The 27178-nt window shown below is 38.9% G+C and overlaps 1 protein-coding gene across 1 annotated transcript in view; it reads right to left on the bottom strand.

Annotated features, from left to right (window-relative positions):
* LOC124167679 (retinaldehyde-binding protein 1) overlaps positions 1 to 27178 on the bottom strand; it is a 77418-nt gene that overhangs the window by 39667 nt on the left and 10573 nt on the right. Inside the window, exons 2-3 of the mRNA XM_046545664.1 lie at positions 8547 to 8704; positions 1783 to 1874 (exon numbers count right to left, since the gene is read on the bottom strand). Coding sequence (XP_046401620.1) covers positions 1783 to 1874; positions 8547 to 8703 — 249 coding nt within the window. The 5' untranslated portion in view covers position 8704. The remainder of the gene's footprint in view (positions 1 to 1782; positions 1875 to 8546; positions 8705 to 27178) is intronic.

The following is a 27178-nucleotide window of genomic DNA, read 5'->3' as shown; positions in this document are numbered from 1 at the left end:
TTTGAATTGAAGCCAGTAGTGATGTCTTCAACTAGTCGCAGCACTTGATGAGTTGTGGACGTGTTGTTTCGAAAGCCAGTTTGCTCAGGACGCAAAATATTGCTGTCGTGAACGAAGTTGCGTAGACGGATGTGAATAATTGATTCGAATAGTTTGGAATCTTTAAAATTTTGGCCCGGCTCTTCAATAGTTTACTAAAAATTTCATATTTTCCAACTGCATGGAAATTGGCAAAAGTCATCATGATTCCAAAATCCAATAAACCGGCTTCTCAACCGTCCTCATACCGCCCGATTAGCTTACTAAATACTTTCCCTTGCACTCCCCGTTTTTAAGAATGTTACGCCTATGTATGCCTTTCACCAGCGGTCTCGCATTTAGCGGACAATATCCTGGCTTCTGAGATGGGATTATTCTCAATACATTGTATGCATTGTTTCGCCGCCGGGCCCAAAATATCTGTGGCCACGTGTGAGTCACACCTTTTCAGTGAGACACAAGGGCGGCTATGTACATTTGGCAACGTTAAGGTCGCTCCTGCTCTCTCTCTCTCGGTACTACCCCTTCCCCTTCAGCGAGGCCCCTCCCCGTCAGCGAGGCCCTCCGAGAGTGTCCGGGATCTCACGAAAGTTGACCCGCAGAGATAAAATGAACAGATAATAGTTGTCATACTGCTAATGCCAACCCCACGCTACATGGGAAATGAATCTCCATAAGAGCCCATATTAATCGTGGAATTCGTACATTATAGTGCTTCATTTTGGGTAACATTTGCTCTTACATTTATCGCATGGCCACTCTGGCTGCAATCGTTTTTCATGTCATTCTTTTTCAAATATTCATTATTTATTTAAAAAATAATTTTTACTTAATTGTCTTGTATTGGCATAAATAATGTCACTGTCTGTGTAACCGCGGAAGCCTCCGTAGTAATATTAATCCTATTGTTGCTCCCATTGAAATGGAGTACTAGCGTTCATTTTAAATGTTTGGAAATTGTGCAATTTGTAATGAGCAATGTAAATGGGCATTAGCCCGTGATTAAAATTATTGTATTTATTATGAAATGATTGTGATTTCCAAGGAAACGTCGATCGCCCCTGGGCCCCACCCGCCAGCCGTGTGTATCGCTCTGAGAAAATGTTTGCGCTTCCAATCCCTCTTTCATCCGAACAATTGGTGGATTTCGCGACACACACACACTCTCGATTGTTGCGTGGGAGAGAGCTCACGTGATCAGTATTTTCAATCAATAGGAATAACAGAGAACAGTTTGGAATTGGGGAGTGTCGTCATCGACTGAAGGCCAATGAGTGCTTCCCCAACCATCCAATCTGAAAGACGAAGTGATTTTTTTTTAAATATCGCATGTGTTAATGTTGTCAGTGCAAATACGTGTTTCTGTGAGGAAATAATATATAAGTACTCTTTTCACAAGTAATTACTTGAATTTTGACAGTCTCTTCGATTGGTTGAGTATAAAAAGGTATTCAAAGTTACTTTTCTTCCAACATCCTTTTGGTTTTTGAAATTGCTCGAGAAGGCATGATTTTTTCGACTTTTATTCCTTTCGCTCTGATGCAGTTTGACCACAACGATACTTGTAAAGTCTGAAAAGACTCTATAGGGAGAATGGGATCTCCATAGAGAGAAATCGTCACGCGTATAAACATCGTTTAACAGCCTTGATCATCACAGCGTCATTGGAGTTCCGACCACGTGACTGCAAACACATTCATTGGCGGCTGGCGTGGTTGGCTACACTGTGAGCGAGCGACTTACGAGTGCGAACGCGCTCTCAGGGTAGAACTTGGTTGGCCTGAGGAAGATGAGCAGGAAGTCGTCATCGTCCCGGAAGTGGAATTTCTCCTCGTCTGCAATGGAGAGGAAAAGACAAATGAGCCAAAACCAAACCTCACTCTTCAAACGCTTTGCAATTAGTTTTCGAAATTGTCCGCTGCGAGGAGTGCACAACACTTATTCTAGGTATTTAGACGATAACATTTGAAGTAGCCCTTTTACTGCTGCCGGCCCTCGCTGGTTGAGCGAAAACCGCCAGGGGCCCATTTATTTCACTATTTTTTCGTGATTGTGACCTTTTCAACGGCTGTAATTCATGTCAACCCCCATAATCTATCTATGGTCATAAGATATAAATACATCTTAAGAATTGGGAAAAAATCTAGACATATTAAATAAAAATAAGTAGCTGAAAAAATTTTAAATCTGAAAAGTTGCTAATTGCGTAAAAATAGCCTTGGCAGTGTTCGTACATCCCATCTGAAATGGCCAGGCATCAAAAGGGGTGGAGACGAATAGCATGGCAAAGAATTGATCTCATCATCACCGGCATAAATTTTGGTAAACAGCTCTAATTATAGAACACCGTATCATTGCGTGGAATTCGGATTGCCTTGCCAGGCAACAACTCGACGTTTATAATAGGGCAGTTTCCTTCATCAAAGAAAACGAAAGGCATTGATTGCGATTCGATACCCACCATCAGTGTATTCATAATATACAAATTATTTGGTTTTAGGAATCCAAGTTTAGACGAATATTAATGGCGAATTTTAACCTCATTTGAAAAAGGCCAGATTAGCCCCCAAGCGATGCCACTCCACGTGACGTCACAGGGACCTAGTTTCTATACGAGTAGATAGGAGTTTTACATTATCTGAGGTTACCAATGCTCTCAGGGGGCACAGAGCTCAGGGAAACATCTCTTAATAATCATCTATTAATATTGACTATGGTTGGAAAGTTTCCTTCCTTTGATAGGGTATTAATAATCCTTATTTAAGCCAAGCGCTACCTGCTAGCAGGGTACTCTGCTATCTGCTAGCAGCCTGCATCGTATTGGCGCTCGCGGAGAAAGTATAACAATACGAATACTGAGGAAGGACAGACTACTACTACAAGAGAATAAAGAACGAGCTTTGCCGGAGGAAAGCCAGAGAAGCGTGGATGAGGAACACATGCGAGGACGTGCGAAATAACCTCGTGCAAGGGAAAGCGGACATATCATAAGGGACAAGAATGGAAATATTATAATTTAAAACGAAGACAAAGGCGAGATATGAAAGGAATACCTGGAGGAATTGTACAACGGAAGCACACTTTACTCAAAAATTATCGAAGAGTAAAGTGAAGTAGAAAAGCATTACCTACATGGGAGCGAGTACATTAAGATTGGATTTCGACGCTGCAATATGAGACCTGCGAAAGAATAAGGCCCCAAGAATAGATGACATTCCAGCAGAGCTAATAAAAAATGTAGGAGAAAAGGTCTTAAATCAAAAGTATAAAAAACTATCGACGATATGTACTTATATGGACATTCACCTAGTGACTTCGAGAAGAACATCAACGTTCCCATAGCCAAAAAGAAGAGAGCAGAGAAGTGCGAAGGCTTTAGGACCATAAGCCTGGCGGCACATGCGTCGAAGATTCTATTAACAAGAATCATTTACAGGAGAATAGAACGAAGAGCAGAAGAGTTCCTGGATGAGGACCAATCCGGATTTAGTAAAAGCAAGGGCACAAGAGATGCAATTTTGGCTATTAGGTTGCTCATAGAGAAGAGAATGGAGAAGAACAAACCGGATTTCATAGCAATTGTCGATTAAGAGACGAAATTAGATAACGTGGAATGGAATTCAATGCTTAGAATTCTGAAAGAGTGCTCAACAATCTTCTCTGGGCGTCGCAGAGAAGCGATGCGGCGGAAGTGACGTTTGTACGAAAAATTCTGAGCTCCTTCAAGGCGAAAACGGCTGTTGCCAAAGGCAAGGGCTTGCAGTGTTCCCGTTCCGCGGGAACTGTTTCTAGCAGAAGAATATTTCGGCTACGGTTGTTGGAAGTCGATAGATACAATAGCGGTATTTATGGATTTATGGGGGTATGTTATTCGTTAATTTGTAATATAAATGAAACAAATTAACAATTTTTTGCTCCTTTCTTCGCATTTTAATGAGAAAATGTTGAATAAAACATTAATTAGCAATGACTTGCGAAAGAAATCTTAAAAATCACATATACGTAGATGCAGGTAATGACAAATTACATGGCAGACCATCGCAAAAATGCGATATAAGTATTACGATATAATAGTTCTTGGAGTTTAGGTCATTTTTAAAACAAGTTTCAGCCAACGTTTCGATTTCTTTTTAAATCATCATCAGGGCTATGTAAGAAAAAAGTATGAACGATATAAAATACAAAGATTAAAACGATATACAATATTTATACCTAAAAAAGGTACAATCTGGTTTTTTATACAATAATATAATTTAAAAAAAAATTAATTAAATACAATAATATAATTTAAAATTTTTTTAATTAAATACAATAATATAATTTTTAATTTAATTTTATACAATAATATAATTTTTTAAATCATATTATAGTATAGAAAACCCGATTGTACCTTTTTTATGTATAAATATTGTATATCGTTTTAATATTTGTATTTTATATTGTTCATAATTTTTTCTTACATAGCCCTGATGATGATTTAAAAAGAAATCGAAACGTTGGCTGAAACTTGTTTTAAAAATGACCTAAACTCCAAGAACTCGAAGAAATATTATATCGTATATTAAACAAGGTCAAGAAAAAAAATAATGATATAAGTATTATTAGGGCCAACGGGCAAGGTGAACCACCAATTCCATCAAAGCTTAGACCAAAATGCCCACTCTTAAAAAATATATGAAAATCCATCACGAATACTTATTTGGAGAGCCTTAATCACGGACAATAACACATAAAATCTGAGAAATGACAAAACATCTGTTGCTATGCATTCCTTTCGTGTAAGTAACGGGGTTTGGAAATCTAATGCCATTCAGAGAGCACAAGAAAAGCACATTTTAAAATAACGAAAAATAAATTTTAGGGTGTTTTCTAAGAAAAGAAATAGCGAATTAAAGAAACACAAGATAAGCACTTCTGGTTACAAGAAAATTTTATTTCACGATAATGTGACAGAATCACGATAATGTAACATTTCTCGGTAGAATAAAACCACTGCTTACAAACCAATCACTGACGGAAAACTGATAATTACAACTCTTGGCAGATATTTGTCAAACTTTAGCACTGGCAATGAGATTGTCGGTAGTTACCTCGTTGAAAATAACGCTATTTTGGCGCAAAAGATGTTCGTATAAATCTCTAAGTGCCGAGTAAAAGTTGTTTTCACCTTAGAATACAATCACAGGCAGTCCTAAACGACGGATTTTCCGGTGTCTACGAAGAAATGGATGAAGTTTTTGCATATAAAAAGCATCGCGGAAATTAGAAAACAATAATTGTTTCTAATTACACAAATTAATGAAGTGCCATCGATATCATCAACTTACACATCTCCAACGGCCGTGGCTCAGACTGCTACAACGGTGTTATATATTAGACATATTCCGAGTCCTTATCGTCGGATATTTTGCTTTGAAAACGCCAGCTCGACAAAGGTCCGCGGGTAGGAGAGACAAAGGCAGGGTATCCGGCGGTGGTGTCCCTCCGTCCCCGCAGCCTCCCACCGGAGGGGCAGGAAACGCGCTTTCGGACGCTACGACACCGTTTGCGGAGTTCACCGCATGTGGTGAGCCGTTCGTAATAATCCCAAGGATAGCTCTAAATTATGTACATTACAAGCTATCTAGGGTCTCAATTGAGCACCTGAAATTTTCACAGGATTATTTGTCGAACCTTTGATAATATTGATCATGTTGTTTCTTTCCAAGATGATATTTTGTTATGATACTAAAAAGGAAGTTAAGTAAGTGTCGATTAAGGTGCTGGAGGCAGCATGTTCTAATGGTATCATGTTCAATCTAAATAAGTGTGTTTTCTTGACTGAAAAGATCACTTTCTTGGGTCACACTTTTGATTGTCAAGGTATGCCACGTGATAATGAAAAATTATAAGCAATTTATGTCTGGAAACCTCCTACAGATAAAAAGTCATTGCGGAAAATATTAGGTATGTTCAATTATTTGTCCAAATTTACATAAAGTTTTTTTTCCGTGAGGAATGCTCCACTGAGGGAATTATTGAGAAATGGCATTAATTTTCTTTGTTGTGAGCATCAGGATAACGCGTTAAGTGATTAGAAGGCTGCATTAACTCAAGCACCAGTATTTGGCTTTTACGATCCTAAAATGGGACTAACATTGAGTGTTAATGCAAGTTCAATCAGGAAAGGGGCAAAATTGCTTCAAGAGGGCCAGCCAATAGACTACGCTTCTCGGGCTACGACAGACACTTAAAGTAGATATTCCCAGATTGAGAAGGAATTGTCAGCCATATGCTTTGGTGCAGAAAAATGCAACCATTACATAATAGGAAGGGATTATGTTCGGGTGGAGAGTGATCATAAACCATTAATTGGATTATTTGACAAACCACTTCACAAAATTCCATCAAAACTACAACGAATGATGCTAAAGCCGCAACCATGCCGTTTAAAAGTAATCCATACACCAGGGAAGTACTTGTTTATAGCTGAAGCCTTGTCAGGGGATTTCTGTCCTGAATGTTGTGATAGGGATACTTATGATGATGATGTTGTAGAGTTGCAAGTGGCACTTTTATTGGAAAATCTTCCTGTGACACGAGAACTCTGGGATTTGATTTCAGAACATGCTCGCGATGATACAGTTTATAGCAATCTCAAGCATTACATTTGGAATGGGTGGCCCCAATACCATGAAGATTTAGTGTCTGATTATAAGGCTTATTTTGAATTTAAGGATTAATTGGTATTCATAAAAGGAATGGTGCTCAGGGGTGATAGAATTTCCGTTCCTCCTTCGTTGAAATATGATATACTAAATAAATTACATGCGGGTCACACTGGCATTGACAGAATGATGAGTCGTGTAGAAACATCCATGTTCTGGATGGGGATTAGTCAAGACATTAAGAGGTTTGTTAAGTCTTGTTCTACTTGCCTTAAATTTCAGAATAACAAAATAAAGAGTTTAGAGGTGCAGAAACAGAAAAAAAAACAGAATTACAGAAACGTACCCCAATTACTCTGGTCAGAGGTGAGGTGTGATATGTTTGAACTCTATCAAAATATTACTTGGTAATGGTAGATGCTCTGTCCAACTATGTGGAAGTAGCTACAGTAGATAATTGAAGGACTGTTACGGTGGCGGAAAAATTAAAATCAATATTTGCCAAGCATGGAATTCCATTAGTGGTGTATACAGGTGGAGCATTATGTATTGACTCTGAAATTTTTGCAATTTTACGAAAGAGTGGGATTTCCTTCACATTTTATCAAGTCCTCACTATCCATAGGCGGATTTGGGCGGGGGAGGGGCGGAGGGGGTGGAATCCCCTTCCCCCAGACGGTTGAAAAACAAACAAGATTAAATACGGTTATGTTACGTTCGTTTTATTTTGTGTGTTTCGCAATCTCAATCATTTATTCTCATATTAATAACTTTCATACCAAAATAAAGAGAATGTTTTCTACAGTAATTGATGTATTTCGATTTTAATCTCAAATATGTGAAGATCTGTAAGGCCCTTGTGCCCCCACCCCCCAGAAATAAATCCTGGATCCGCCACTGTCACTATCTTGAGGGAAACATCTTAGCTGAGAGTTAAGTCCATTAAATAGATTTTTAAGAAGGCATTAGATGTCAATGGAGACCCATACTAAGCGATTCTCAATTTTAGAAACACCGCAAAAGGCAACGTAGCTCTTGCGTCTAATCTAATGGGTCTGCAGCGGACTGATATACCTCGTAGCTTTAAAACACTGCTTCCAAGAATTACATTTCATAAGGATCGTCTCGTCCTCAGAGGAAATAAGGATGATTCAAATGCATATTATGACCGGTCTGCTAAATTCCACGTCCAACACAGGGTTGGCGAGAAAATTATGTTTCAAAAGGAGCCGAACTCCTGGGTCCTGGGTCCCTGGAAGCATCTTGGAAATGAGCCAAACTCGAAAGGTCTTATTTGATTGGGAGTGGGGAGGGAGGGGTAATAAACAAAAGGAATGAAACAAAGGTATCAGCAAGGGGAGAGATACTCAAATCAGTAATCCTGTAAATAGGACTATACATATTTGGCAGAATGATTAGAAGACATTGCAGGCTTGAGGATTTTTTGTTATAATTTATGAATTTTTGCACTGTACTGTACTCTTATGTCTTTTGTATCACTATTTTATTTGTAAAAGAGGAAGATGTGTATTTAGTATGTCAAGTGTTTGTACACCAGACATAGCCGGCAGAGGGCCGAGATACACGGGGGATGTATCGCTGTTTGCAACGTGTACTGTACCTAGCTTTGAGTTAGTTAAAGTTGATTGGCATAATACAACAATGAGAAAATGATTATCTGGGCATCTAGAAAACGCATTACAGCTTAATCATAAAAAGGAAATCCATGTGCTACCAATAAGGACATGTCTGCACTACGTAGACTTCCCTCGAATCATCGGATTCACGAGAAAAGTTAAAATCGTCCTCCACAACAGCACGAAAAATAAGGCGTCCCACCACTTCAATGGGCTCGCTCACCGTGAATCAACTTTCTTAGCGCCACTAGCGCCTCCTCCCTCCTCTCGGGCGTCTCCCGAAGCTCCTCTAGCGCGATGCGTTGTGTTTTCTCGTCGAGAGGTTTCCCGGCTTGCACCGCGAATGTCTCCCGGGGCAACGCACTCAGCTTGCCGTTCATCCTGCCGAAAAAAAACATAGGAAGTCCATAATCCGCGCCAGTTGTTGAATTTATCCATAAATACTGTATAATCCCATAATAGGGAAATTGCATACTTTTTATAAACAGTAAGCTGATATACTACAGTAAACACTTAGTACCGCAATATACTTTTTTCCGCTTAAAATTCAGTTTGTACACTAGAAAATGACTCCCAAAAGTCTCCCGAGTTTCGCGGGCTAAAAAATACCGCCCCCACTAATCTTAGGCCGTGACGTCATAGTTCAGTAGGAGTCCAAGATCCAAGCCCAGTAACTGCAGGTTTGGAAGAGCCACGTTGCGTTTAAAGGAGAAGATGGCTGAAATAAGGAAAAATTACAAGTGGTGCAATAACACCCCAGAAAAAATTGTCGTCTGCATTCCCACGGAGGAAATTAAAAGAAAAGCCTCGATGCATGCCGTCTGTCGGGATGAGCGTTACGGGAAAAATAAGAGTATAATAAACGGAATGATAAACCCGTGTGATATGTGAGCGAAGATAACTTTAATATAAATAATATTTCCATATTTCATCAACTGAATCACTTGGAACTGAGGTTTTTCGATAATTCGGCCGCCGTAGAATAAAAACTCAACTTCTCAACAAAAATCGAGATAGGTACGTGTTTCTCGATGGTTACGATGGACTCAAATTATTTATGGTACTTGTTCAATTTTAGTTACGGAAGGACATAGGAAATTCCATGATGTTTAAAATCAAGGGAGGAAATATGAAAATACAGAGCAACGTTGATCCTCATGCATTCGAGTGCCAGCCAAGAAGACAGCGTTTTCTTCTACTGTCGGCGTCAAAATGATGTGCCGCTGTACTTTGCAAATTTATATCCTGGATTCACTGCATGCTATAATAATGAACAATACGTCATTTTAAGGAAATTTTATCCTTAATTCTGATTTATTTTATTACAAAAAAATTCAAAAATGTAGACACGGCCAGTGCAATAAATGACTCCGCGCACCGAAAAATTAGCCGTTTTGTCAACTTCATGAACTTTGCAACTCAACCTAGGGAAAACTAATACGTCTACAGCATTCATCTTCCACATTAATTTACACTCATCAGTGCGGATTAATAAAATGGCTTTTGGGTATTTTTAGAACTTATATTTTGTTATAAATTAATGAAAATATTTAAACATTATCTTGTCCCATAGTTTACCCCGAAAGATAAAGGAAGTTGTAGATGGAAAAAGAATGGAATCCAGAGGTGGTCACAAAAAATGAATCGCAGCATTCTTTGATTTTATTCTACGCCGCTGCTTGCTTTTCAGAAAAAGTTGAGTCACAAGAGGATTGTTCCGCGGCCCTTGATTTGGAAGCTGTGGAGATAGAGGATAAGACGTGTGGATCTGCAATTTCCATTTAGTTGGTTGTCAGGATAAACCAAGGATCCATATTAAAGGTTGTCAGGCCATCGTATAAAGATAGGACTGATGTGCACCACAGGGGAAATGGGGTGTTTGAGGGAAAGTCAAACCCAAAGTTGCCCAAAGAATGTGCAGTTCTATGTTGCTCTTTCCCCAGTTAAAACCAAATAGAAATAGGATTGGGATGATATTTTCACCACGGGTTCCAGTGATAGTGAGAGTGCAAGTGATCACGGTCATCGTCGAAGGTCATCCCTCTAGGATTTCCGATACGGAATTTTTAAGTGACAACCGATCGCAATGACGATGAGCTCGCCTTTAGAGTAGGTTTCAGATATATCGTGAGAAAAGCTACCAAAATGTATTAAAGCCTCTGTTTGGAAAATATTCACATTTTAATGCTACTTTAGGAAGGCTTTCATTACAAAAGTAACTTCTTAACACCTGAAGACGTTGTGTTTATTATATTGATCGAAGTGCGATTGACCGATTCTTTCTGCAGAATAGGAAGTGGCTTCAGGGTTTTTGAGTCACAAGATGGTAGATTGTGTTGGAAGTTCGTCTATGTTATCGCTACTAAATTGAAACATTGATAGTCTGGCTTCCTCAGAGCTTCCTGTCGCCCTCCATGCAAGGTATTTTTAAGTTGAAAGTATCATCGACAGCTTCGAGGTGGAAATAAGTTCACCATAAGACTCTCTACCGGACTGCCAAAAGAATACACATTTCACATGAGTATACGCTTTCGCCAATATTATCTGCAAGTCTCACTTTGTTATGAACTATAAAACATTTCAGATGCACATCAGCTACCTTTCCATTTCTCGGCATCGACTTTCGGCGCCGACGAAGTCTACAGTTTCACTAAAATACCCTGTTATCATGATGGAATCAGTAACAGGAAGCTTGCTAGGATCAGCATAGGAATAACCATATTCCTTCATCTTTACGCAATCTATCGCTTTCAATGGAGGAGAAGTAGATCAAATAATAGCCCTGAAGTCACAATGAACAACTCCGATACGTCTGCACTTCAATAAATGAATCATAACCACGCCGTCGCTTGTATTCAAGTATGCAACCTCCACTATAGCCTTGCCGCCGTGCCTCCTCGTACTGAACTATGACGTCACTTTTCTACCAGCCAATCATCGGGCGTTCTCGATTCTCACTTGCATTTGAAAATTCTCGTGAACTTTGATGCATTAAATATCGCAAACCACGTCATAAAATAATAAAAAAAACTTTCACCGAGGTATGCAAATATATATTTTTATATAATTTTGGGGCTATTGATTATATCTGAAATATATGCAAGTTCCCTATTATACGTTATTTCACCGTGAAACACGGATCAATTTGTCGGTCAGCGACGCGAGTGGCGGCTTTTGTAAACCCATTTAAATGCGCTGTGGGTAACATGTGCATCTACATACTACCCTGCGAGCCACCTCTAGGGTGTTTGGCAGGGGGTGATCAATCACCAGTATGCAGCATGCAATTGGAGTCCCACATACACACCACACGGTCCAAGAAATTAAACGGCAAGTCCAAGGTACCTATCTTATAAATGTTGTTGTAGTGATAATGAATTATCAGTGGTTAAAGCTTGAGCTAGCGAGAAAGGGAGATAGAAAATGACTGAAATGAAAATACAAAACCTTGGTAACTTTTCACTGTAAAAATTTTTATTGGTACGACGCGTTTCGACGCTGAGGCGTCATTCTCAAGTACACCTTCTTCAAGAACTGACTATTCGAAGTTAATAAGGCATGTGGTGAGTGAACTTTCCGGTCGAAGCATTCCGTTTGTTATTCAGTATTTTTAAGTTATTTTGATTCATTTGTTTTTTAGATCAATTTATAGTTATTTAAACTTGAAATAGGGAAGTACACTAGTGTTTCAAATGCACCAAAGACATTTTAAATATTAGAGTTCAGAATAACATAATGTCGTAAAACCACAGTTTAAACCCTAATAGTGAATACTTGATTCGAGAAGACCGTCCGAAATATGGAAAAATTCAAAGGCCGCTAAAACGGGTGTCCATGTTGAATATTGGCCGTGACGTCACAAGGCAGTAGCAGAAGGCAGCTTCTACGCCGTTTAGTTCTACCACTATTATTGCACAGAAAAATTACCGAATTTGAGGGAATCCGTTTTTTGCTGTCATAAAATATCTTTTGAATATATATGTGGCTGCTTCTCTTTTGAGTACGCTTCATCATTGCGTAATATATTAATATTCATTTACGTGTCAACTTGAAGTTTGGAAAGAGTAGTGCGAATAGCTCATTGAATCTTTAATAAATAGATAATGGTATTTATTTTTCGCTGGGTATATTTTGGCACAATGCCGTTTATCATGCCAAAACTTTTTTGTAAGAACTGAGTCAAACTAATAAACCTATTTCAGACGTTTGCTGCAAGACTTATTCGTTGCGTATGTATTCACGCCGGCCGGAACGTTCGCCTGGTTCGCCCTTCGCAACTAGAATCATGGGATGTTAGCCTTATTTCCGTGCTGGCTGGTTGTTGCAATGGTTCGCTGTCCAGCATGTGTTCAAGAAAAGTTAACCTTGGTTGGGAGAAGGAAAATTCCAACGATTTATAAATGGTATACCAAACTTTGATGCATTTACGGTCACTGAATTTTTGAAAAAGGAGGACAGGTTCAACGCTCCATAGAAATGCGAGGCGTTAAGGCTAACAAGGGGAGACCACGTACTTTGCTCCGTCTTTTTCAATTAGGGCCTTTGTTAGGCTGTAATTAATTAATTTTCATGCGTTACTTTTCACAAGTCATATATATAAATTTAAAATATCTCCGCAAAAGCCGATATGTCAATTGGGGTAGTGGTAGCGTGTGCGATTCCCACCCGGAGGATTACGGATCAAGACTCTGTCGTTGCATTATATTTTTTTGTCTTCATTGTGATCATACGGCGCCAAGTTTATCATTAATTTCAATAGCAGCAATCATTGACATGAGACAATTTTTTTATCATAATAATGGCGTTTAGGTATTTTAGCAGTGTCATTACAAACGCAGAGATACGACGACTACAAGGGTTGGTGTGCGCTAAAATGTTAATTTTTTCTTTGCTTATACTGACCAACTTCCACATTAAAAATTAAAACCACTCTTGCAAGAGCACATGCCATTAAAGGCTCGCGGCAAGAAACCATATGCGTACAGACATAATTAATAAGAACACAAAACGAATATAAAATGCCATATATCTCGAACACTCGAATCTGAGGTAAGTACTGAGTAAGTAAACTCCAAAGGGTACTTCGAGTACAAGGTACTGAGTAAGTAAACTCCAAAGGGAGTTTACTTACTCAGTACCTTGTACTCGAAGTACCTACCAGTTTACCTCAGGGGCAGTGCTAAAAGAACCATTCCGAAATATAATTTCAATTAACAAATAGGATGAAATAAAAGTTGATAACCCTGGACCGGGCGCGCTGGCGTATAAAATACGTCAATCTTTGAAAACCAAGGATTTCAAAATTGTACTTACATTCTGGGCTAGAATGGTCTCGTGTATTCCTACAATGTACTTTGACTGCCTATATGGCGAGTTTTCAAAGTTCGAGGTATTGTAGCTAATTTTTTTAGATCAGCAAGATGAACCCGTCACCAGTGGAGTATAAATTACGCCGCGCGACCTGCCGTGTACCTTTCATCTACATCTACATCTACAAATTACCCTGCGAGCCACCTCTAGGGTGTTTGGCAGGGGGTGATCAATCACCAGCATGCAGCATGCATTTGGACTCCCACATGCACACCACACCGTCCAAGAAACGTCCCGTATAATAACAAACTATACTACTATATGCTGTTAGAAATAGAATATAGAATAGAAATTCAGAAACATGCAGTCAGTTTTACATAGGTTAGTAGGCTACACTACAAGTCATGCAATCTATTTACGCGTTCTATTGCTGCCGTTATAATCTCTTATTGATCGTGGAAAAAATGACATTCGGATTCTGTCTGTTCTGCAATCTATCTCTCTCATTTTATTTATATGATCTGATCTTCCGTAGTACGTTGGCGTCCGCAAGATATGGTTAACTTCGTCAGAAAAGACACTGCTCTTGAATTTATCTAAAAGGTTTAGTCTATTTTTCAATCTACGGTCCGACAGAGATTCCCATCCGAGTTTATGTAAGAGGTCAGTTACACTAACAAGACTATCGTAACGACCTTTCACATACCTGGCAGCTCTTCTTTGCACGCGTTCTACCTCTGTTATTAAGCCTTTTTCATGAGGGTCCCAAACACTGGCAGCGTATTCCAAATGTGGTCTAACGAGGGAAAAGTAGCTAATTTCTCTCACTTTGTCGTCGCACTTTCCTAATATTCTTTTAACAAAACCCATTTTACGATTAGCTTGACCGGTTATTTCTCGAATATGTTTATTCCACGATAGATCATTATTGAGTCTAACCCCTAGATATTTCACAGATTCAACTGCCTTTAACTGCGTGCCCCGAATGACATAGTTACGCTGTAGGGAGTTATTCTTCTTCCAGAAATTCATTACGACGCATTTTTCCAAATGTAATTCTAACTGCCAAGCATCGCACCAAGCTTGGATAGCAGCAAGGTCATTCGTTAGTTCATCTATATCTTTGCTGGAACGGATTTCTCTGTAAACTACAGCGTCGTCTGCAAATAATCGTAACTTACTCTGCACTACTTCGCCAATGTCGTTTATATAAAGAAGGAATAGGAATCGGCCAATGACACTACCCTGAGGAACGCCAGAAGTCACTCTAACCTCATTGGAGACTGCACCGTCTAATACTACTCATTGGACGCGGTCGCTCAAAAATTCTCTAATCCAGGAAATGACATCTTCGTCTAGACCATAATATTTCAGTTTTATTATTAACTTTCCGTGGGGTACTTTATCAAATGCCTTTTTGAAATCAAGAAAAATCGCGTCTACTGGAATGTTGTCTTCCCCGGAGACTAAAATATCGTGGGCGAAAAGCGCTAACTGAGTTTCGCACGATCTGCTTTTCCTGAATCCATGTTGATTTCCCATTAATAAGTTTTGCGCGTCTAGGTGTTTCATTACCGAGCTGACTACGATGTGTTCAAGGACTTTGCAAGAGATGGACGTTAAAGATATCGGCCTGTAATTAGATGGCTGTTCCTTGTCTCCACTTTTAAATATAGGCGTTACATTAGCGATTTTCTAGTCATTAGGTACTTCGTGTTGCTTGATGGATTTACTGAATATTAACTGCAAGTAGGGGGAAAGTTCTGAGGCTAGTTCTTTATATACGCGAGAAGGGATTTCGTCTGGACCAGGTGATTTATTTGAACTAAGCGATTTCAATATATTTTCTATTCCGAGCGTACTAATGTCAATAGCTGGCATCTTATGTAGACAGGGATTGTCATCGGTCTCGGGTGAGTTTTCGGAAGGCTCCGTGAACACGCTCTTAAAGTAGGAATTTAATAAATTGGCTTTATCGTAACTGCTTGTCAACACATCTCCATTGTCGTTTCTCAGCGAACATACGGTAGATCGTTTACCTTGAACTTCCCTAACATATGACCAAAATGCTTTTGGGTTATCCTGTAACTGCTCTACTAGTGTTTTTCTTTTAAAATTCGTGAACGCATTCCTGAACGCTTCCTTCGTGGCGGCTTTAGTCATACTATATCTTTTAATTATTAGCTCGCGTTCATTAGCGGATAAATCCGTGCTGACTTTTTTCATTTTAGCATGACACGCTCTCTGTCGCCTCAATGATTTTCTCACTTCCGCGTCGTACCATCTCGGTTCGCTGCCTTCTTTTACTATTTTACTAGGGATGTAGCTATTTATTCCCGAAGTTACGAGCGAAAGAAAAGCTTTCCAAGTATTCTCTACATTTAACTTTAATACTGATTCTTGAAACTCGGGGAAAGCATTTTTCAGGTGACTCTTAAACCCATCAAAATCAGCTCTTTTAAAAATGAAAACTTTACGCTCTTTTTTAAAGTTAACAGCGGTATTTAGAGAAAACTTTGCAGTTACTACCCTATGGTGTCTTATTCCTTCGACAGTGCCAACGTTTATTACCTGATGTGGTATATTTGTCGCTAATAAATCAAGAATATTTTCTCCTCTGTTTGGTGCGGATGCTATTTGAAACAATGAATTAGATGTGAAGGTGTGTAATAAAGCCTCGCAGATCACTTTATCCCTCCCACCAGGAATGAAGCTATAAGTCTCCCAATCTATAGAAGGTACGTTGAAATCTCCACCCACAATCAAGTTTCTTTCAGGATACTTGGATGCTACGCTGTTTATTTGATTTTGAAAATCCAACATTGACGTTATATCTGAGTTAGGTGGTCTGTAATACGAACATAATAAAATAGTTTTGAATTTTGGACATTTAATTAAACACCACACAGATTCAACGCTGGTCTCAGTTACGGTTATCGCTTGGCTGACGATTGAATTCTTTACAGCTATAAAAACTCCGCCCCCAACTCGATTAATTCTATCTTTCCGATAAACAGTGACCGATTTTGGGAAGATCTCATTGTCCCAATCATCATCTGTTAGCCAACTTTCTGTTCCAAAAATGACGTTACACTTCGTACTATGAATTAAATGGTGGAATTCGGGAATCTTATTTCTTAAACTACGGCAATTAACCACAGCCACGATTAAAACTTCGGAAGTAGTAATATTGCGATTCGGGAATAATTCTGATTTGCTTTTGTCGAATAGACTATTCACAGGCTCTATAAGCGGAACAGTCGGCATGTACAGATAGGAAAATGGCCAATGGTTGCATTCTCCAAGAGGAGAATGTGAGGAGGAATGAAAAGAGGCGATCAGTTCATTTCCCAATCGCGGTCCTCAGCTGACGCTTGGGTGATCGATCACCTGACAGTCTGGGTCAAAAGTTGCTACCCGGGATATGAGTGTTCGCAATTATCTGATATTAAATTACTTGTAATGGCCTACATTCAAATCCTGAGGATGTAGTTAACCAACAATGAGACGGAAGTAATGGAGTGAATTATTGTGCTAGTGGAATGAGATGTGCAGGAAAAGAGATGAAGTGATATGTAAGATGAGGAAGTGCTAATGATTGAACGCGAAAATACAGTTCGCCTGCATCTCACTCTGCAAACCTTCGATAACGCAAATCGGGAGTGTATCACACGGATCATAGGCGAAACAAGAACATAAATACAAAAATATAAGATGAAACAGAGAAATAGGAACACATTGACACAGAAATAAATCATCACCTTTTTGTATTTATTTCAGTACATTCACGCCCTGTCTTTGACGCCCTGTGTGAATGTGAACATGATACGCATGCTACCAGCATTTAGAAATGTAGACATGAGCTTTGGAAGGCAACAGTCCCTCCTTAAATATCACTTCTTCTTTCTATGATAGATACTTCTGAATTGGAGTCCGATAAATAATGCCAAGTCTGTACCACAGCAAGGCTAATCACATTAAAAGTAAATCTATTTATTGAGCAAAGAATTTGTAATGGGTATGGAACTAAGGAGAACAGTTGCTAAAATTAGTAAAATGGATTTAACACCATATAGGCCGTGTTCCAATTCATAGGGTGCACTCTACGCTCTAAACGGCTATTTCGCTCTTTCCTGCTCTGATTCATAGATCTTTTATACATAATATATATATATATATATATATATATATATATATATATATATATATATATATATATATATATATATATATATATATATATCTTATAGATCTTTTATACGTATATGAAAGATCTATGCTCTGATTGCAAGTAGTGCCACCACTGTCAAGTGGCAGATTTCGAAACTGAAAAAAGTTGAGTAACATTTGCAAATTTGGAGGGTAAGAAAACAGTGCAATGTTGTTGTTATTGTTGTGAAGTGAGTGTTGCAATATTTTATTGCCCTATAAATAAATGTACTAATATATATGCTTTTATGTACTTATAAATGGAATAGGGTGGTTTACTATTATTTTTTATTGCTTAAATCGAAAGACTATTACTCCTGGAGTACGTATTTCAGGCTTTTAGATTTTTAATTGACGACATCTATTTTTAGCGATTAAATTAAAAGTGAAAAATTTCAAGCGCGCGAAAACGCGATGGCTATAAGTATGAATGATAGGAAAACTCCGTGTGACGTATTTCTGGTTCCCGCTGCCGCCCTGTGAGGTGACCTTGAGACGAGGCTTTGAGCGCTAATACGACGCAGGCTGCTTGCACATAGCAGAGTACCCTGCTAGCTGGTAGCGCTTGGCTTAAATAATGATAATTAATGCCTTATCAAACGAAGAAAACTTTCCGACCTTAGGCAGTTTTAATAGGTGATTATTATGACATGTTTCCGTGATCTCTGTGCCTCAAGCATGCATTGGTAATATCAGACGATGTAAAACTCCCATCTACTCGTATAGAAACTAGGTCCCTGTGACATCACGTGGAGTGGCATCGCATGGGCGCCAACCTGGCCTTTTTCAAATGAGGATAAAATTGACCCTTGCCATTCGTCTAAACCGGTATTTCTAAAACCAAATAATTTGTATATTATGAATACACTAATGGTGGGTAACGAATCGCAATCAATGCCTTTCGTTTTCTTTGATGAAGGAAACTACCCTTTTGCAGAAGTTATAAGGAATAAAATACGGCAAAGGCGACAGATTTATATTTGTAGACGACTAATTTCACCTGACGCGATTGAATTTATTGTTGACGACTAATTTCGTGAGCATAACATTCAGACGAATTGAAGTAGTTTTTAAATCTGAAAACAATTTATTAAAGATGTCGTTAAAATGAAAAATAATAATCACTGTAAATAGCTACCCGTCATAATATTCGAAATGCAGTAAGTTGACAGATTTAGGGCGTCCAGCGAAGCAGAAAAATTCATGCATAATTCCAGCTTCTCCAGGGAAATTTTACAAATTCCCAGGTTAATCTTACGTGATTACTGCGATAGATGCGAATTTTAAAACACTCGAAATCACTTAAATGATCTTAAATCATATTTTATTCATGTATTTACTAGGAAAAGAAATACGTTAGTTAACACATTGAATACGTTAGTTAGTATTGAATTTATTCAAAACAAGCCTAACGAGCTGCTTCAACTCATAAAAATATGTCGACGTCACCTGGCATTCTATTCTTCGTGTTTTTGAATCTTACTTGAGTACATAGTTAGATATTTACATACATTCAGATAGAGTACATATTAATAGATATTTCGGCTCTGTTGTCTCGTATGACATTGCACGTTTCGTTGCGGCTGAAATGATTCTTCTTAGCTATTGCACTTAGAATTATAAAAAAACACATTTTAACAAAAAAAAAATGGTTGCTGAACTGGAAAAATTACCCGTGAAATGAATTTGATATAAAAGCTTCTACAATTCCGGGTTGGATCAAAAATTCATGCATAATTCCCGACTTTCCTTTAGGGTGAATCCTTGCGCTCTCTCGTGCTCTTCGACATTGCGCTCTTCAGAGCAGAACGTAGGGCGGATTGGAATCGCACTACGTGACGTCACTTTCGAAATGAGACCATCGAAAAGGGCAGGTAAGAGCGTAAGAGTGCATTTACGGTGGATTGGAACACGGCATACATAGTTATAGCATTGAAATGGCATCAATTGGGAAAGTTAACGACGCATTTCAAAAGTAATATTACTGTAATCTTCTGGTAATCATTTAGATTTAAGCTAAAGTCACTGGGATGGAGCAAAAATACTCTATTAATCAATATTTGACCCAGGAAGCGCGCCGGGTTCCCCTCCACCCTTCCTTACGTGTCCTTCCGCCATGACCTCCACAGTCGGTCGCCCCCTCCGAATACCATATTCTGAAATATTGTTTTCTTGGGTGGGAAGAAGTTTTTGCTTTCAATGACAGCGTGAAGAAATTTCATATACAATCCAGATGTTACACGAAATGTTTTTATTAATAGAACGAAGAAGGAATTCGAGATTTTAATACTGTATGCTCAGTTATTATGTGAAAAAACATACATACATACATACACACACTTTCTTCACTTTGCCAGGAACTTTACAAGAAAATCCATATTAAATGAAGCTTTGATATAGAAAAGAAATCGAAGATGACAAAATGTGATCGCGGACCATCAGGAGCAAACGTTTTTTCCACAATTCTCGGTGAAAGAGTCGATAAACTAACCAGTGAGTGTTATCAAAGATATTTTGGATCACTTTTCTTGTCTTGAATGTAACTCTGCGAGTGCTGATCACCACAAACTCGGGACCTTTTTTAAGAAGAAAATGACTGAAAAGCAATATATTTACTTAGATATCGACTTAGTATATATAATGCTTTACTTATGTACTCCTCGCCTGAGGATGACGCAGAGCGTTGAAACCACGTTAGTTATTTAATACATATTTTATGTGGATAATATATATCGTTACATTTTTATTTAATACAGACTTTTTGGATAACTTGAGACGAACAGTTAGATAAGAATTATATGAAGCATAGGACGAATGCTAAGAATAATGCCACGTGGGGGATATTCGAACCAATTTATTGTCCCAATAACAAAGTTTGTGAACTTTAAGAGGGTGTAGAAAATCTAGCTTTCCAGTAAAAGCGCCTTGTAAGTGTTTCTACGTTATTTTAAAATATTCAAAGTAGGAACCAACATTGTGTCACTCCTAGAAAATACATTTCGAGAATAAATGTTCACCATTATAACTTTCAGAAATATGTAATTAATTATCACCTGAAACTTTAATAACAAATGGCAATCAACGTGATAAATAGTACAGGTGATTCGATTCTCAACTCATCTTCGTTAGCGAATAAATCACAACGGAATTATTTCATCTTGGCATGGCAAGCGAGGTTTTTGCTGAATTAAAGGGCGAAGGGAGAATTTAACCGGGCACATTTAACTCTATTACTGATTCTTGAAATACGGGGAGAGCATTTTTCAAATGACTCTTAAAACCATCAAAATCAGCTCTTTTAAAAATGAAAACTTTCCGTTCCTGATTAAAATTCTCAGCAATATTTAAAGAAAACTTAGCTGTTATTACCACATGGCCACTTGCTACTTCCACCGTGCCTACTTTAATTAGGTACCTGATGTGGTATACTTGTCGCTAATAATCCAAAAATACTTTCTCTTCTGTTGGTAACCGAGGCTATTTGAAGTAATGCATGTGTTAACGAGCATTGAGTAACGTCGCACAAATGACTTAATATCTACCACTGGACGTGAAGCTATAAGTATTCACATTTATGTAAGGCACGCTTAAATCTCCGCCTACGATCAAATTTATTTCAGGAGATTTGGGTTCTCTGTTGTTTACCAGGCTTTCGTAATTCAGAATTGATGCTATATGTGTGTTGGGTGGTTCATAGTACGAGTATACGAATATGATCTTCGATTTAGGACATTTAATTGAACACTACACAGATTCAACGCATGTATCCGTTACGATTTTCGCATGGCTAATGATTGAATTCATTACAGCTACGAACACTCCGCCTCCATCTCGGTTAATTATACCTCTTCTAGAAATGGTGAACGATTTTAGAAAGACTGAGTCCTCACCTGTTAACCACCTCTATCTTCCTACAATGACGTCACGCTTCGTAAGAAGAATTAAATGGTGGAATTCATGAATTTAATTCCTTAAACTACGGAAACTAACGATTGCCACGACTGTTATTTCAGAACACTTAGTATTGCTATTCGGGAGTAGGTATTCATGATTCACTCTTGTCGATTAAGCTTTTCTTATGCGCTATAATCCTATTTCCTGAAAGTACAACCGATAAAATTTCTCTCATGTGCTCTTTTATGACCTTTTCTGTAAAAATTGAAGGTTCTCTGTGTATGCTATATCTGATTTTTCTGGTACACTGTCTCTAATTTCACAAGGGTTAATACGTTATTGTTATTTGAACGGAACCCGTGACCCTATGATTAACTATCCCCATATCAACCTTACACTCTGACCTACTCTCTAACCTAAAAAAGACCTGCATTGCTCGAAGATTCTTCTCTCCACACACCTAGCTGACTCGGCTGTTTGATGAACTCCCGAACGGTCAAGAGTGTTCCGACACCATCGGCTTGCCGGCCCCCGATCAACGAAGGAGGCTCCGACATCCTTGCAGAACTGAAGCCGCCTCTGATATATGCCTTCAACTCTGCTCCAAATCAGAGTCCATCCTCGGAATTTAACTTTAATTGGATTATACCCTCTTGGCGAGCTCTTTCACGCAAAATAATTATGAAAAATCTTGCAAATTCATAAAGCACATGCATTCAAAGCAAATTTAATTTCAATTAATAATTGTTCCAAAGGTTTCACTGGAATTCTAAATTTTTGCACCTGATTTTTTTCAATGACAGACTGTATTTGATACCTTGAAAATACCTTGAAACAAGGTTGATAAAAAATCATTCCACCATACGTATTTGATGAAAAGAAAGCCAAGGGAGAGGTATAGGATTAGGAATTAGGAATATTCAATGACATGAAGCCCGTCGGAAAATTAAAGTGTGTGAAATAAAACTGCATGAAATTTTATGTACTTTAAAAAGTTTCCTTAAAATTTAGCATTTCGATAGACACATGGGAAATAAAGAAGTACAATTAAAAAATTATTTTTATTCTTTCCATGTTGCGTAACTAATTTTTGCTACCAAACCTAAGATTCAGATTCACCAACCCAAAGCACACGTACCTAGAACAGGAAAAAATTATTTTTTTTACAAAAAGTTTTCATCATATCCATGTTTTAGTTCTAAGTTAGTTAACTTTAAACTTTGAATCAATATCATCGAAACAAAATTGCCAACTGAATGTTATTGTCAGCGCGCGCGAAATGAAAAACCTAGTCACGCAAAACTTGTTAATGAGAAATCAACATGGATTCAGGTAAAGTAGATCTTGTGAAACCCTGATAGCGCTTATCGCCCACGACATTTTAGTCTCCAAAGAGGACAACATACCAGTAGACGCGAATTTTCTTGATTTAATAAAAGCATTTGATAAAGTGTCCAACGAAAAGTTGTTAATGGCACTGAAATCTTGCGGCCTGGATAATGATGTCATTTCCTGGATCAGTGAACTTTTGAGCGGTCGCGTGCACAGATTAGTATCAGTCGGCGAAGTCTCCAACGAGGTTTAAGTGACCTCTGGCGTCCCTCAGGCTAGTGTCATAGGCCCACTACTCTTCCTTCTCTACGTAGGCGGATTTAGGGGGGGAAAACGTGCCCCTCCCCCCAGACGATTAAAAAATAGACAAGACTCTTCGTGCGGTTTTCATCAAGATCGTTTCGTTTTGTGTGTTACGGAGCCTATCATTTAAGTTTATTTCAAGCACTTTCACATTAAAATAAATAGAATATCCCCTAAAGTATTTGTTGTTTTTAATGTCACTAATGAGAAGACCGTAAGCCTGTCACGCCTTTGTGCACTCCCCAGGAAAAAATCCTGGATCCGCCCTTTGTTATCTATACAAACGAAATTGGTGAAGTGGTAGACGGTAAAGTTCGATCATTTGCAGACGACGCTGTAGTTTACTGGGAAATCCGTTGCAGTAAAGATAGGGATGAATTAACGAACGGCGTTGCTGCAATCCAAGCATGGTGAGTTAGAGTAAAATTGGAAAAAATGCGTAGTCATGCATATCTGGAAAAAAAGAACTCTCCGAAACAGAGCTATTTCATTCCGGGTGCCCAATTATAGACTGTATAATCTGTAAAATATTTAGGAGTTAGACTTAATTATGAGGAATAATCATAAATAAGATTTTATCAAAAGAATATTAGGAAAATGCGACGACAAAGTGGGAGAAATTAGCTACTTCCCCTCGTTAGACCCCATTTAGAATGTGATGCAAGTGTTTGGGATCCTCATGAAATAGGCTTAAAAACTGAGTTAGAATGCGTGCAGAGAAGAGCTGCCAGGTATGTGAAAGGTCGTTACGATAGTCTTGTTAGTGTAACTGACCTCTTAGATAAACTCAGATGGGAATCTCTGTCAGACCGTAGACTAAAAAATGAACTCGATCTATTAGGTAAATTCAAGATCAGTGTATTTTCCGACAAAGTTAGCCATATCTTATGAACGCCAACATACTACGGTAGATCACATCATATAAATAAAATAAGAGAGATAGAATGTGAAACAGATACATTCAGAATGTCGTTTGTTCCTCCATCGATATAAGATTATAATGGCAGCGCTACGACTTACTAATAGGTTGTTGACGTCTAGTGTAGCCTATTGACGTTCAGTGTAAAATACACGTTTATGAAGTTTCCTTGTAATTCTGACAGCATGTTTAGCATTACCAAGTTTCATAAGCAGATTGCCTTCATGAGTAGTTAGCAAGTTTTGCCTTCGCATGAATGCTGAGGTATAGTTTTTTAGAATGCGTCAGTTGCGTAACTATGGGGGAAAGAGGGGATAGATAGCCATAGATAGATAGAACCCCCACCTCAAAGCCTCAGAGCAATTAAAAAAAATTTAAACTATTGTCTAGTTTTGACATATAAAAACTGCATCTGATTAAAGTTCAATTTTTTGTGCCAAAATGATGTAAAATGTATTTCCAGGTCATTTTATAAAACATTAGGCGGAAGCGGAACTTGCGAGGGGGAAGGAGTCGCTGCTCCAGGCCATCGCATACCCCCAAAAGGCACATTCCTAGTCACGCCTCTGGTATGCGTGACATTTTCATGACCTCGCGGTGTGTGCATTTGGGAATCCTCTTGCATACTAGAGGTAGATAACAAACGCACCAGAGGTGGGCCTATGAGGCTTCTATGTAGATGTCAAATTGCTAGTTTTCATCCCCTGTCACTCGCATGCGACAACTCCGCCACAAACGTCCCATCCGACGGACGGAGTGTTGCGCTTGCAATGTCCTCCACACAACATTCAAGCAGGGATCGGGTACTCTCTGAACATTCTCTGCCACTGCCGGGATTTGAACCCGAGCCCGGCGGGTGGGAAGCCAACACTCTAGCCACCACACCAACCCGATCATAAGTATGCACACTGATAGCACGACTCACGATCGACTCTGTGCTCGTGCACCGCGAACTCCCAACGGGCCAAGCTTCTATTCCGTATATTTTTCAGAACAATCAATAGCGAGACAAGTTACGGTTACGGTTAGTGAAGTGCATCGAGTGTGAGTCAATAAGTGTGAGTGCTTGGTGGCGCATAACTGTGATGTGCGCGTTCATTTTTATCACCGCCTGGAGTGCGCGTGGGTATCCAGTTGTACATATAATGGCGATTGGTCACCCCCTGCCAAACACCCCATGAGTGGCTCTCACTGCAGGGCATTACGTAGATATTATAGCCCACGGGTCTGGTACGGCACTCGCTAGAGCTACGCGAATAGTCGAAATATGCTCCGGGCGTTCATAAAGCGTTCCACAAATTTTAAACGATTGGGCTAGGAGCCGGTGGAGGCTGCGCGCTACGCTTAGGTTGCTTGGGCTGTTAAGAATAGATAGCTTTCACAGCGAGATGGAGAATATAATATTAGAGCCCCACTATTAATCCATGTCCGACAGAAACGATAAATTAAAAGAGATATTTTTTCCGAACGGATATGTATGGGAATTCGCTTTTTAATAAATAGACTTAAATAAATGCTAGGCGAAATTTCGTTAGAGCATTTCGTTCTCATTTGTTAACGGCTGACAACACCAACACGCCAGCTTGCGGGGAAGTGCATGAAGAGAGCGTGTGTTTGTATTACCAAGTCACGGTCCCCGTGATACATTCCGAAATAGATGGGCTCTCGGCACGACGCTTCAGAAAATGAAAAACGATACTGAGGCACGGATTTGATTTGATTCTCGACACAAGTAAGTGGAAGTGGAGGTTGAAAGGTTGCGTAATAGTGGATAAGAGAGCGGAGATAAGATGGTTCCGAGGCTCACTCATAATGCAAGAGAGAGAGAGGCAGTTGCTCTTGATAAACACGGAGAGAGGGAGAGAGAGAGAGAGAGATCCAATGTCCAATGCGACCTTGTCCTTGGACCGATGACAATCCTCCTGCCTCCTGTCTGTTCGGAACGTATTTAGAAGCATTTTTGGAAAATTAAAAAATTGTTTGTGGAGTAGAGCTCGCCAACAGGGCGAATTGCACATGAGGAAGAATGTCATTGAGGCTGAGACTACAAGTATATAAGGAAAGAAACAATTCATTAGTCGCTGCAATTTGTTACTTTATTGGAGTGGCGAGACATAAATGTTCACTACGGCATTGAAGTCAAGAGTGGAGTGATTCGAAATGCGGTGCCGTGGAAGGATGATGAAGAGAAATTGATAGCACGAGTGAGTGGTGGAAGAAAAAGGAAGTCTTCTTATGGAGAACAACTTACTAGCATGTAGTCGGTACCCAACATGATGAAGACAAACACTTAGTTACGGGAAGAGGACGACGGGCTCTGTATGCTTACGAATATCTTAGTCTTCTTAGGACACGTTAATAAGGATGTAAAATTGTAGACATACGACATTATGAAAATTTTAGCTATAAAGTCCGTGATAATCACCCTTGCAATCGAAATCTCGGTCGGTATAATAAAGAAATACCTGTGGAGCTTGACAGTGTGATTTCATTCTATAAATCGCGATGCGGTTCCACATAGCTAAGGCTCAGAATGTGTTATATATATATATATATATATATATGTATTCGTGAACTATCGCATTCGAAATAAAATGAAATTGATGCTTGATCCCAAAATACATGCGGAGATGAAAAAAAACATCGAAAAGGGGAAGGCCCGTTGGGAAGTATATGATAGAAGGACAAACTATTTCGCAATCTTCCAAGCACCTCAGGTTCGTATTTTCCTAGTGGTGACATGGGGTCCCCTGGGATATTGTTCTAGCGGTCTTATTTTTGAACGGGTACTTCCGATATAAAAAGGGGTAGGCCAAATAAACAATTTACTGACGTTACTACGCGCTCCAAAATTAGGAAAATGAAGTTCCTTGAAGTCAATTAATTTA

Source organism: Ischnura elegans, chromosome 11 (genome assembly GCF_921293095.1).
Source record: "Ischnura elegans chromosome 11, ioIscEleg1.1, whole genome shotgun sequence".
NCBI classification, from domain to species: Eukaryota; Metazoa; Arthropoda; class Insecta; order Odonata; family Coenagrionidae; genus Ischnura; species Ischnura elegans.
The sequence above is the reverse complement of the archived record's forward strand: the minus strand, read 5'-3'. Positions and strand labels throughout refer to the sequence as shown.